This window comes from Nyctereutes procyonoides, unplaced genomic scaffold (assembly GCF_905146905.1).
Source record: "Nyctereutes procyonoides isolate TBG_1078 unplaced genomic scaffold, NYPRO_anot_genome, whole genome shotgun sequence".
NCBI classification, from domain to species: Eukaryota; Metazoa; Chordata; class Mammalia; order Carnivora; family Canidae; genus Nyctereutes; species Nyctereutes procyonoides.
The window spans coordinates 12,789,380-12,803,698 of record NW_026575122.1 but is presented as its reverse complement, the minus strand read 5'-3'; the positions used below and the strand labels follow the sequence as shown (position 1 = coordinate 12,803,698).

Here is a 14,319-nt window from a genome sequence, read left to right as displayed (position 1 = left end):
TTTCAAACCATGCATGTATTTAAATTAAATGCTTCAAAATTATTTATATTCGTTTCAAGAACTTCCTCAGGAACTAAGACAAAAATCAAACAATAGATGTAAAATTCTGTCTTGTTTTCTTCTTATTATTTCCTATTATTGAATTTCTGGAACACACTGAAGGCGTTTTAGTGTTAACACTGTGCTTCCTATGAAGAAAGCTGATTGATGAAAATATTGGATGATTTGAGGCACTAATGCCTGACTGGAATTTTTTTTCTTTTAAGAAAACTAAGCTAATTGAGGTTGAGAAGATTTACTGACCATTTGCATTCCAAATTCATCAGAGTATTCACTTTTCCATTCATTCAGAATTGACCTTGAAAGATGGAATTAAGGAAAATTCTAAAAACTACAGAACTAGATAAAATTTTAGTCCTTGTGTAGAAAAGATTGTGGGTTATAAATTTATAGGAATAATTTAAAATTGTGGTAATTCTTTCTTTTTTAAACTCCCCATATAAAATGTGCTCTCATTTTTTTGCAGGGACTTAGCCACTTACTTCCTCTGAATGTAGTGGGTGTTTGAACTGTGTTTCTAGAGGCACACACCCTTGCTCTTTTTTTTTAAGGATTCATTTATTGATTGTAGAGAGAGAGCACACAAACGGGGGGAGGGCACAAGGAGAGAACCTCAAGCAGGCTCTGACTACCCCCTGAGTGCACAGATCCAGAAGTGGGGCTCAGTCTCACCACCCTGAGATCATGACCTGAGCTAAAATCCAGAGTTAGCCACTTAACCAACTGAGGCACCCAGGCGCCCACACAAACTTGATTTTATCTGGTCCCTCCCTGTTCAGCGTGAAGATTCCAGGAGCAAAGTATGCATGGTGGCTAGGAGTATTCTAAACTACTTGGCTTCTGAGAAGAAGAAACTTCTAACCTTAACCTTTAATAAGTAAAAGAACAAAGGAGAGATTTTGATTACTTTTGGTACCTAGGAAGGTCATATAACTTAAGAAAAGTCTTGACTAGTTAAATGTTTTTATTGTATCATCGTTGTAGAAGAGAATCTGTGACTGTTCTAGAAATTAGAGCTTATATTGAATTCTTTCACATTTTAATACAGGTCATGGTTTATTGACTCAGTAAATTATTCTGAGTAAGTTTTACAGTTCACACATACTAAATATCACTTTTTATCCTTACTAGAGCTGAAAGACAGCAAGCAAATTTTATCGATTACAAAGAACTTTAAAGTTGAGAATATCGGACCACTTCCTATAACTGTGACATCTCTGAAAATTAATGGGTATAATTGCCAAGGTTATGGATTCGAAGTGCTAGATTGTCGTCAGTTTTCCCTGGCCCCAAACACATCCCGAGATATCAGCATCGTGTAAGCATTGAGTTTTAACCCCACTGAGGTTTTGTGGTGCATTCAGTAATGGGGGGGTGTGGGAAGAAAACCTATTTTGCATTAGTAAGACATGTTGTTTTCATGTAACTATTTTAAGTAAGAAATACGGCTGCTATTGGGATTATTTTGGTTTGTGCCTGTGCTCGCTTCGGCAGCACATATACTAAAAATTTTGGTTTGTGCCTAAAATTAAAACAACTAAAGTCCATAAAGTTGACTCTTTTGCTATCAGGTTTACTCCAGACTTCACCTCTTCCTGGGTCATTCGTGAGCTGACTCTGGTAACTGCAGCAGACCTCGAGTTTCGCTTCACTCTCAATGTGACCCTCCCTCATCACCTGTTGCCTTTATGTGCTGATGTGGTTCCAGGACCCAGCTGGGAGGAGTCATTTTGGAGGCTTACCGTCTTCTTTGTCAGGTGTGCTACTGCCTTCAGGAGACTTGCATGAAAATGTATTTTGCTGGGGCGTAAAAATGTATGAATAATCAAAAAACATATTCAAACCATCTGAATTGAGTGCCATTCAATGTCTACATGAAGTAGACAAAGCAGTAACCGATAAGCTTTCAGATCATAGTAAACTAATTGTAGGGAGATTGATGAGACCTAGAAGTATAAGAGATCGCTGTGCTCCCAGTTCTTTCGTGGGCAGTCACAGTGGAAAATACGGAGGTTAATCCTATTGGCTCAGTGTGGTGGCAATTTGAGATTGGAAGACTGAAATGACTCTTTTAGAGTGATTTTATCATGAAAGTGCCTTTAAAAATGGAATTGGAATGTCAAACTTACAAATGTGCACGTTTTTAGAAATGTGGATTTTTAAAAAATCTTTAACGTCAGAAATTATTATTCCACTTTATGGAATTTCTGTATCATATCTCTAGTAGACATTGTGCATCAGTCATCTACTGTTCTTCCATAAGAGAGCTAGTCTTTTTAATGCCCATCAGAACCATGCAGTAATGAACCTCATTGCTTTCTTCTTCAGTTTGTCCCTGTTGGGTGTGATTTTAATAGCCTTCCAACAAGCACAGTACATTCTTATGGAATTCATGAAAACAAGACAGAGGCAAAATGCTAGCTCATCTTCACAGCAAAACAGTAGTCCGATGGATGTAATTAGCTCCCATTCTCACAAGTAAGAATTTGTGTGTGTGTGTGTGTGTGTGTGTGTGTGTGTGAGGGAGGAGCTCTCACCTTTGATACTACTCAGTTCTGATTTATTTTAAGGTAATACAAATATTACTCTGATTCCAGATTTGTCTTCATAAAATTTTCTTGAAGTTGTTGTGTGACAGCTGTAAGAGTTCTGTTGCAATAAGATAGACTTCATATTTAAGTACTTGGTTTGTTAAACTCATGGGCCTTTGGAAGAAGTAAAGATAATACTCCTTAATACACAGTATCGATTGCTATTTCTTTCTCGTGGGTTTAGAAACAGAGGGGTAGGGTTTGAATCCATTTGGCTTTGTGTTAAATGTTTTTCTTCTTCAATTCAGAAGCAATTGTAAGAACTTTCTTGATACCTACGGCCCTTCCGATAAAGGCAGAGGGAAAAGCTGTCTTCCAGTAAACACTCCACAAAGCAGGATCCAGAGCGCGCCAAAGAGGAGCCCAGCTACCTACGGTCATTCTCAGAAGAAGCATAAGTGCTCAGTCTATTACAGCAAACACAAAACCAGCCCCTCTGTCACCAGCAGTGCCAACACTACTACTGAGGAGAAACAGACTCCGGCTGTGGGCAGCTCCCTGTCTGCTCCTAAAGAGGACGTGTGCACTGATGTTATGGGTGAGAACTGGATCAAATATGCAAGTGGCATAAATGTCAACCTGCAAAAGAATTTAACCCTTCCCAAAAACTTACTGAATAAAGAAGAAAACACACTGAAAAACACAATTGTCAATAATACTTCTTCAGAATGTCATATGAAGGAGGCAATACAGACCTGTATGTTTCCTAAGGAAACGGACATTAAAATTTCAGAAAACATAGCGGAGCTCAAGGATCGAGAGCTCTGTCCTCTGAAGACTTCTAAGAAACTACCTGAAAATCACTTGCCAAGAAACTCACCTCAGTACCAGTCAGACTTGCCAGAGATTTCCAGGAAAAATAATGGTAATCTTTTCATCCTCCTGGATGATTCTTTTCTCCAGTTTGTCTTCAGTCTTTTTTTTTTAAACAGAATTTGTTCTCACCTGTGACTTTAGTTTTAATCCTGGATGCTGAATTTTTAGTTCATGCACAAAGTTTAGCAAGATGTAAATGTTGAAATATAGTTTGTAAAATGAGAAGTTTAGAATGAGGCACCACATTTTTAGAATGTCGTGGCTAAGACGTTTACGTTTTAGTAACCTATGTTTAGAGGGATGTTAATGCCATATTTTGTTGTTGGGAGGATATGGACACCGTTTAAAATTATTTTCTATCCTGGATGTTCAGACTCTGTGAAAATTAATCAGTGCATAAAATGTTTCTGACCGAACAGAACTTACCAGCTTTGTATACGTAACAGCTGCTACCATCTCATGTTCCCTGGCCCTCATTCTTTTCTAAGTGTGTCCCTTGGTTAAAAGAAGATAGATGTTCCCTCACAGCAAATACAGTTAGTAAAGGCATGAGCAGGATGAGACTCAGAAAACCATCTATGTGTAAAGTTGTCATTAAGCTTTAATTGACCCCTTTGGCCTTTGGTAATAAGAGCCTGTGCTCATTTTTTTGGCCATTTTGACCATTTTAAATTGCACATTTCTGTATCTACTAAAAGTCAGATTTGGGGGGCACCTGGGTAGCTCAGTCATTTAAGCATCTGACTCGATTTCGGCTCAAGTCATGATCTCAGGGTCATGGGATCGAGCCCCATGACCGGTTCTGTGCTCAGTGGAGAGCCTGCTTGAGATTCTCTCCATCTCCCTCTGCCCCTCCCCCTCAAATCATCCATCAATCAGTCTTTTTTTTTTTTAAAGTCAGACTTTTAATACTTTTTAATCTGGAAAAATCAGTTACCTTTGATCTTATTTAAAACATCTAAATATAAATAACTTCGTATTTTTTACTCCCCATTACCATAGAAAAGGAAAGAAGTGTTATGAATTGGCCAGTTCTGATGAGCTTTATGCATTTAGTTAAAAACCCAAACTGCATTTTAAGTGTTCCATAAGAGGACATCTCCAATTTAAAAGAAAGCTGGAGTCCCCTGCATGGAACATGGTTTAGGCAATTGCACATGTACTCCTTAGGTACATCTTATTCCAACCAGTTTGCACCGATTCCCGGGTGTCAGGTGACTCCTATCTGCAAGTCAGCGCCGTCCCCTGTGTTCTCCCATCTGATGTGTGATTCTCACTCTGGGTGATGCATTCAAGCAGATCTTTAAATGAAATCCTAGCATATGTTGTCTGAGGATGTTTCATGTTGGGGTGGGTGGGCTGCCTCTTACTCTATTTTTGTAGGGCCCCTACAACAAAACCTTTGTGAAAGGGTGAAATTAGGGGTGAGCCCTACCGGGCTTTTCCTTGTTTCGTGTCGTTTAAGCCCGAGTGCTGTGTTGACAGCCTTAGAATCATAGCTGTTTGAGGTGCTTCTGTGGTCCATTGCGTCCATCAGATGTCTGCATAAATGTGCCTCCAAACGCAGCAGCTGTGGCATTATGAATAGGTAGATGGGAAGGACCTTCTGCTGCATCATAGTACATTGAAGTGGTTGAAATGTAGAGGCGTGGACCGAAAGGGCAGCAGTGCCAGAGTGGGTCAGAGGATTTGAATCTGTGCTTCGGGATCTCCCTGTCCAACACTTGATATTTAATGCCCATTGTTGAGCCTGGATGACCATGTAATAACACTTCTACAAGTGTGAGTATATTTAATACGGGAGTCCAGAAACACAGGATTTGCCTGTACCATCGTAGATGGCAATTCCACCCAGAATCTTTCCCTCCTGTGCAGATCATTAGCCTAATTTGCGTTTTAAAGGGAAATGGGTATCTTGCTATAGAAGTTTTTAAAAACTGCTCTATGGTGGGATCAGTAGCATGTGAAGTGATATCAGAATGCTTGTTAATCAGATCAAATAAGAATTGATGGAAGAACTTTGTATTCCTACCGTATTCAGACCAACATATTCAAAGGTGCTAATTCACCAGTGCTGTATTTCTGTCCAGAATGAATAGGTCAGCGGGGAAAGCCATGCACTGACATGTATTTTGTCCTGACTGTTCTCTGTTCACGGCACTATTCTAGGAAAATATCAAAGAGGTTAAAAAAACCAAACATACTGCCTGCCATCCATTTACAATGTAAGCATTTTAAAGAATTGACAGTGTTAAAAAAGGATGGAGAAATCTAGAGGAAGAGAATTGTAGTTTGAAGGTAGGATGTGGAGGTTTTATTTAGTAATATCAAGGATCTGGAGCTCTTTTTTTTTTCAGATTTTAAAGGAAAGCATTGTAATAAACTGGCAGATGGTGAACAGGCATTTATAATCGGCAGGGAATCCATAACGTGTGAAGAATGCTCAAGGACGAGAAAACCATTTATACATGAGAATTTTCCCAGTTTCCGCTTCCAACTTTGAGTTTTAGTTCTTTTTTTTTTAATTTTTATTTTGAGAAGTGTTTTACTTTGTGAGAAACATGTTTCCATCTTAAAATCATTCTAGAATCTGAGGAAAACAGCTTCAGTCTTAACCGCTGAACTCAGCCCACTCAATGGCGGGAAATCCCAAGTTCCTCGGCCTCGTTCCTCGTGTCGCCCACCAGAGCTGGGAGCTTCCCTGTGCTCAGGGGAAGCCAGCCAGTGTGTTTGCCACATCCTGGCTGTTTCTCCTCAACTACACACATGTTCCTTAGAAACCAGTGTAGGGATAAGATGGCCTTTGGAAAAAGGGGAAGGGGGCAGGCGGTCTGTCTCCTAAGAGTGCTTGAAGTGGTTTTATTAACCTGACAGGTGTCCTTGAGGCACCTGAGGAATTGAGCCTTCTCCTGTTCAGAGGCTTTTTTATTTTTCCCGAGGGTAACATATTGTGTGAGGAAAAAAAATACTCCAGGGTGTATATTAATGGCTCTGGCACTACATGCTCATTTTTGTCATTGAGAAACAATATTTTCTGAATAACAGAAATGTGTCTCATCCCTTTCCTGTTCTTTCTCTGGCCTTCTTCCGAGAGGCCTGTAGTAAATCATAAATCAAAATTCCCCATAGAAATGAAGTCTGCTGACAGATGCTTCAGAGCTCTGTTTCCACACACTTGCTTTTTGGCATCCACCTGTCAAACAACAGCTCAATCTTTCAGATGTTTGTTACGTGTTCCAGAATCTCTTAAGCATCTGACAAGAGTTGAGCCTTACGTGTCACATAAATGATCTTTTAAATATGCCTCTTTTCAAATGTTTAATTTTTTATTTGTACGATTAAAATTCTAAATCTGAATTATTTTCATCATAAAGAGTAACGGACTCTGGAATTAAGGCTAAAGATTTGCAGCTGGCCTCGGCACTACAGAAGAGGAATAGTGACCGAATTATTTTATTGCTTTCTGTTTATAATAATGTAAAGGAGAATACATTTTTAAATTTAATAATACCCAAACCTTGGAATTAACAATACATGAAAGATTTCACTGAATTCAATAGATATGTCCAAATTTCTCAAATACCAGTATTTGAGAAATTCAAAAAAATAGTCTCATTTACTTATAGATACTAATAACTTGAAGATTAGCAGTTTACTCAGCATATACTGTGATTGGATTTGATACCATAAAAGTTTAAGCAGGATTCTGGTGAATTCATGTGTTCCTTGTTTTATTTGCTTTTTATCTTTGTGGCTTAAACACTGACTCTGTGAGATGGGTGTAAGGAAGTTGTGTAACACTGTAAGTCATCGTGCTTAATAAGATGACATGGATTGGCTCCATGTATTAAGTGAAGAATGTACTTATGAAATTTCTAAATTCTTAGATATTGTCATGCTAGAATTTGTCAAAGACTTAATGAAGAACTTGTTATTAGAATTCCTTTTATTATTTGTCCGGATTGCCAGCCCCACAGAAAGCGTTACTGAGAGTCTGTGCGTTAGCACTTTTTGGGGGTAGTTCAGTGGCGGATGTTAAGTTTGGATCCTTCCTGAGAAAGTCTGATGACGGATACTTTTAGTGCTGTTCTTACCTGAAAAAAACTTAAGGGAATCCATTTTCTCGTGAATCAAGACTCTAGGAAAGTTAGTGGCACGTTTTGGGGGGAGAATGTATGCGTTCTGTTTCATACATATGGTTTCCAGAATCCAAAATGATGTCCTTATGTATGATTTCTTTTTCTGTTTTGGACCCTGCCTCTTTTGCTCTCAGCTCTTTCCTTTACCACTTCATCATGGTGGATATTTTCCTCTGTACATGTCTTAACACCCAGTCTGTGTCATAGAGGAATTAATGCTCCTTGGTGTTTTTATAGTTATGTAATATTATTTACACAATATTCCGTTAACAGAATAAAAGTATGCTTGCTTGTCAGTGTTATTTGTAAAAATGTATGTATCCTGCTTTGAGGGAGGTCAGCTTCAGAGTTTCAGAATCAGAGAGGATTTGACTGCTTCTTCCCTGCCCCAGGTCCCCAAGCAGGGCCAGATTGGAGCCTCTGCTGAAGGCTGGTCAGGCATTCATCTCCCCGGAGCCTGCAGCCTGCTTTGCTGTGAAATCTTTGCACTGTGGTCATCTAAACTTTCCCAGATTGCAAAGATACGGTAAGGGATTCTCCGTTAAAGAAAAAAGGAGAAAGTGTTGAAATAATTGGTTTCATATTAGGACACAGGCCAGTTATTGTGGGGTTGAAGTTGATTTGACTTTATTTTGACATAAAGGATAGAAGAAGAAATACACTTAGGAATGAAATCACTTGAAAGAAAAGTGGAAGAGTTGTGTTTTCAGGTGAGGTTTCCACCAGCACCAGCTTTTGCCACACGATTCACCTGTTGCTCATTTTCAGCATGGAGGTGCTGGGTACTGGGGGCAGGTAGACACCAACTATGGGAGGAGGACCTGCCCTGAAACAGGTCATGTGTTTTTGGGGTGAACTTTTCCATTTATAGGTCTTCCATTTTCATCTTTTAACAGTCAGGGTAGGCAGAGAAGGTGGTGTTTGCATTTTATAAAGAAACTGAAGAAGCTTAGGCAGTTTGAGATTGACTTTGAAAGCTAATTAGTAGCTGAGTCATGACTACAAGGCAAGTCCTTAACCCCTCTCTCTCCCTTCCCCAACTTTTAAAAAGATCGTGGTAAAATAGAACATAAAGTTTACTGTTTTCATTATAAAAGCTCAGCATCGTTAAGTACATTCACACTGTTGTACAGCCATCACCATCATCCATTTTCAGAACCTTTTCATCATCCCAAAAAGAAACTCTGTACCCATTGAACAGTAAGTATCTATATTCCCTCCCCTAGCTCCTGGTGACCACCATTCTACTCTTCATCTCTATGAATTTGAGGACTCTAGTTCCCTCAAACAAGTAGAATCATGCAATGTTTATCTTTTGGGGACTGGTTTATTTCATTCAGCATAATGTCTTCTGAGATCATCCATGTTGTTACGTGTATCAGAATCACCTTCATTTCCCATCTCAGTCATTTTTGAGTGTACAATTCAGTAGTAGTAAGTATATTCACAGTGTTGTGCACTGATTCATTCCTCTTTGAGGCTGAGTGGTATTCCAGTATATGTATACCACGTTTTCCTTGTTTTTCTCTCCATCTGTCCGCGGACACTGGGGTTGGTTCTACCTTTTGGCTGTTATGAATGATGCTGCTATGAATAATGGGGTACCTCCTCACCTTTTTTCCTTGACCTCTTTTAAAGACTGCTTGTAGAACTCTTAATGTAAACACTGGTAAACTGGTAAATGCATTTCTAGAGTATCGTGAATGTCAGAAACAATCAAGTCTAGATCTCACTAAATTAGATTGTTTGGCGTAGGAAAGAGATTTAACTATGGGAACATGAATGGAAATAATTAGCTAGAGATTCAATCATTTTTATTTATTCAAGGGAATAACCAGCAAGTGCCTGTCAAGAATGAAGTAGATAACTGTGAAACTTTGAAGAAGGTTGACACAAAGTCTTCCTCAGAAAAGAAGATTCACAAAGCATCTAAAGAAGACATATGTTTTGAGAAACAGGATGTTCCTCCAGTCGAGGTCTGTATTCCATTTTCTCTTGCCTATCAGTACAAAACCCATTTTTAGGGCTTAGATGGCAAATATGTGTCCAGTAACTGTACATGTGTATTTCATACCTTTCAAAGGGGGCTAGTTATCATGCATTTGAATCTGCATTTATAAATCGTGAGTTGAGGTGTTGGGAAAGTTTTATTTATATTCTAATTATATACGAGATATTAAAATAATTTATAGTAACATCAGATAGCTCTTGTTCTCAAGGGAAGCAATCCTTAAGCAAATGGGTTAAGGTAAAGATGGTGGAGTAGAAGCAGATCACCTGTCTCTTCTCTCCAATTGTTGTCCAACATCCATTTTAGGGTCTACTCTTGCTGAGTTGGAACCATAAGCCAAAATCCACAGGAGAGGGATGCGTATCTAGCTTGCTTGAGTGGGCCCTCATACAACAGAACCCAGAAGAGAACACGTAGTTGCATGCTGTCCTGGCAAGCTTGCTCTCTTCCTATCAGTGTAGGCTAATGAAAATCATCTGGAGAGCACAATTGAACCCTGTAACTCATAGGTGAAAGCAGATAGGTCCACGATAAAGGCGGGAAAGGTATTTAGGAGAATTTACCTACTTTACATCAGAACAGAAGTATTCATGTGTCAATATAAGCCCAGTGAAAAAAAGCAGCATTCTGACTATGCAGATACATACCATGTACTACGTGCAGGTACACACCCACATGTACACACACACTAAAAGTGAATGAAAGGAATAGAACATGGAAGTCAGGTAAAAATCCTAATCTAGAAGAAAATATACCTGGAGACCAGAAGGAAACTCTTTACACTATAGATAATGAACTTAATAAAATAAGAGCTTTTTTAAAAAAAAAATTTATATATTTGAGAGAGAGCAAGTGAGCTCGCAGAGGGGGAGAGAGAGAGAGAGAAGCAGACTCCCCACTGAGGAGGGAACCCGATGCAAGGCTCGGTCCCAGGACCCCAGGATCATGACTTGAGCTGAAGGCAGATGTTTAACTGACTGAGCCACACAGGTACCCCAAAATAAGAGCTTTTTTAAAAAAGAAAAGTAATGGGATGCCTGGGTGGCGCAGTGGTTGAGCGTCTGCCTTTGGCTCAGGGTGTGATCCCAGGATCCAGGATCAAGTCCTGCATCGGGCTCCTTGCATCTTCCTTGCATCAGAGCCTGCTTCTCCCTCTGCCTGTGTCTCTGCCTGCCTTTTCCCTCTCTCTCTCTCTCTCTCTCTCTCTCTCTCTCTCTGTATCTCATGAATAAATAAAAATCTTTAAAAATAAAAGTATATAAGTAAATAAAGGGAAATTAATATATTTATAAAGCTAAGTCAATGAATGAAGACCCAAATGACATTACGCAGAGAGCTGCCAAAAATAGAATTACTGATGCTGAGAAAGACTTTGAGATAATCCAAATGAGTATGAAGGAAAAAACTGAAGAGCTGGAAGCATTTAGATACGGGACAAAGGAAGACAAAGCAGCCCAATGTAAGAATAATGAGTGTTGAAGTAAATGGCCCAGCAAATGGATCTGAAAGGTACTCAGAGATGTAATAGAAGAAAATTTTCCTGATACGAGGGAAGAATTAAATTTATAGAATGAAAGAGCACACTGTATACCAGGAAAAACTGACACATAATAATGGACATAGGCACAGCCTATGATCTTAAAGCATAAAGAATGAAGAAACACCAACTCAGGCTTGCCTCAGACTTTGTAGAAACATTGAATGCCAGGGAACAGTCATATCATTAAGAGAATAAACATATGAACAAGAACATTCCAGCCAAGCTGACACTCAAGTACAAAGGCAGTGGACAGACATCCTTAAACACAGTGAACTCATCATGAATCTTTCTGAAAAAATGAAGTTAATGAAATGTAGCCAACCAAGATACAAGTAAAAACAAAGACCCAGGAGTACAGAAGCTGTGTCAACAGTCTGTTGTTGAGATTTCTATCCATATATCCAGGATTAAGACTGAACAGTTGGCAATCATAATTGCAGTACAGATTGCATCTATTAAAACTCTAATAAAGCAAAAAGGTAACATGATCTGCAAAAAACGGGAGAAGTATTGAATGGTAGGTGACAACCAGTTTTAATTTTATTTTTCTTGGTAGAGAGTCAACACTATGTAAAACAACGTGTCATTTAATAGGGTGACAACTTAGGAAAATATCTTTCACAGTCTTTTTCTTAACCTTAGAGAGATCCTTAAGGAATTAATACATCACGTGGAGGCTAAACAATGATTTGAAAATTGGCAGTTCCCTGGGTTATACTTTAGTTTTTTATGTCAAATTCAAATAAAACCAAACCTTTAATTTTTATATAAAAAATACATCTTCATTGTGCTCACTTTGGCAGCACATATACTAAAAAAAATAATATATCATCCCAATATTATACATTATTCCCATCATCTCTCTTGCCATCCTGATGTGTCTGTAGGTTCATAGATGGTAAAAACAAGCTTTTCCAAATAATCCATGGCAGGCCGTGGTTTTTCTGCGTGGTTGCATTTGGGGTGGTTTTTTCTTCTTTATATTTCTGTATTTTTGCTTAAACTTTATAACAAACAGGAATTTTTCCTTTAAATAATGTGAAAATGATGCAAAATATATATATACTAGACATCTCATACTGGAAATTTGCAGTCTTTTAAAAGGACAGGATATTTCTAAGTAGCCAAGTGCCCTAATCAGTATACAGTGGAAGGGATTTCAGAGAGTGAGAAGTCAGTGTAGCCTGCAGCAGGCATAGGAACCACTGAGTCCCACAGCATAATGGGGAGCCGGAGGAAATCATCTCTGGAAAGAGGCCCAGTCAGGAATGGGAAGTAATGGGAGGGAGGAGCTAGAGTTCCTCCAGGTGGTGAAGGCCTGGCACACCAATTCAAAGTTAAGACTTTCTCCCCTAGATCTCAGCTAGAAGCACAAACAGGAACGAGGTTGAGCACAGCAGTGAGAAGTGATGTTGGCTGTAGAGCGTGGTTGGTTGCCCACTAAGGAACTTCACAATCAGGTTTTCAAAAGCATATCTGTCCAAACAGAAGGTCTTTTTGGAGGATTTGTTTGGCTTGAGGATGGCCAGTTTGAGGGGACTCTGCTGCAAATGATGGGGAGCTAGGGAAGGTTTCTGAGCTGGGGGGTGAGCAGAGTGTAAATCACAAGTGGGAAACAGCCTGTAGACTGTGATTTTCTTGGAGGTCATTATTGAATATTTTTCAGTTCAGGTTGACAAAGATGGGCAGAAAGTCTGTTACAGAGATTATAAAGTGTAGGTTAGTAAATGCTTGAATGAAGATGTGAATAATGCATTTTTGGAGGGTCAGTGTGAATGTTTTGAAGGCTGGGCTGGAGAGGGCACAAATGGACACCAGCTCTCTTCTAACAAGGAGGCTCTCACTCTCCTGGGAGGTGTGACACGAGGCTGCGTTTGGGCAGGAGCAAGGGGGAAGGACAGGGTGAGGAGGTAAGAGTTTAGAGGAAAAACTACCAGAATTTCCCTATACCTAATTGCATAAAGGAGAGGAGCTATCTTTTCTTATATAACCATTTGTAAAAAAAAAAAAAAAAAAAAAATAGCTCCAAGGTCGCAATGAGAAGATGGGGAATTCTGATGTACGCAGTGAGTTCATTTTTATGTTTATCAAAGGCATGTTTTTTTAAAAGATTTTATTTTTTCATGACAGAGGCAGAGCCATAGGCAGAGGGAGAAGCAGGCTCCCTGTGGGGAGCCCCAAGCGGGACTCAATCCCAGGACCCCGGGATCATAGGCAGATGCTCCACCACCGAGCCACCCAGGTGCCCCTGCAGTGTTGCATATTAAGAGCATGGAGTGTGCAGCCAGACTTCTTGGGTTTGAATCCCGGTCGTCATTTATTTGCTCTATAGCATCAGGCAAGTTAGTTAAATGGCAGTTTCCCCATCTGACAAATGGGGTAGTAACAGTGGGCCTCCGTGCTGGGGCTGAGGCTGGCTGAGCCAGCACGGGAAGGGCTTAGAGGAGCGCGCTCACCAAGTGCCGACGAGTGGTTGGTACAAAGGACAGGACGGCGCATGACCACATCTGGCAGTGGGAAGGGCCGAACTGGGGCTCATGTGATGACTTGGGCCTGGAGCTCGAGATTTGGGAGCTGTACCTGTTGGAGCTGGAGGGCAACGCTGAATTCTCGGAGGTGTGTGTGCACCCAGAAGAGCCGGGCTTGCAGGCGAGCCTGTGGTGGCGGTGCAGCTGCAGGTGGCCCGAGCGTGCGGTATAGCAGACGCACAGAACTCGAGGCCAGAAGACTAAGCTGGGCCACGGGCTGTGCTTTCAGAAGCAGAGATGAAGTCATTGGATTTGAGGCAGGAGGGAATGGGTGAAATGAAAAATTGAGCCCTGGCAGCCTCTTGCCAAGGGCTTCAGGACTTCATGTTGCCCTGCAGCGAGACCGAAACCAACGCTGAGATGGGATGACTCAGTGGCTGCGCAGCCGGCATGCGGGCGGGGCGGCTGGAACTGCTGCCAAGTCCCGCCGTCTGAGGGCCACAGGAGGAGGTGGCTCCCAGGAGCTGTGCTGCGTGGGGCTGCTGCTGCTGGCACCCATCTGCTACATATAGGTGCCATTTCTGGATTGCAGACTGCGTGCCAGCCCCCGTGCCAGCCCCAGCCCTCTGCGCTCGGCCCCTTGCTTATTTTATGGCAGTTTTCATAATTTATTCCTGTTGTTTTCTCTGCGTAT

General features: G+C 40.5%; 1 protein-coding gene across 3 annotated transcripts in view; it reads left to right on the top strand.

Moving 5' to 3' along the window:
• The window catches only part of TMEM131L (transmembrane 131 like), a 161,885-nt gene that overhangs the window by 128,957 nt on the left and 18,609 nt on the right, over positions 1-14,319 (top strand). For all 3 annotated transcript variants that reach the window (XM_055336242.1, XM_055336240.1, XM_055336243.1), the window contains 5 exons: positions 1,192-1,378; positions 1,632-1,817; positions 2,389-2,538; positions 2,900-3,516; positions 9,434-9,582. In XM_055336242.1, the coding sequence (XP_055192217.1) occupies positions 1,192-1,378; positions 1,632-1,817; positions 2,389-2,538; positions 2,900-3,516; positions 9,434-9,582 (1,289 nt within the window). The remainder of the gene's footprint in view (positions 1-1,191; positions 1,379-1,631; positions 1,818-2,388; positions 2,539-2,899; positions 3,517-9,433; positions 9,583-14,319) is intronic.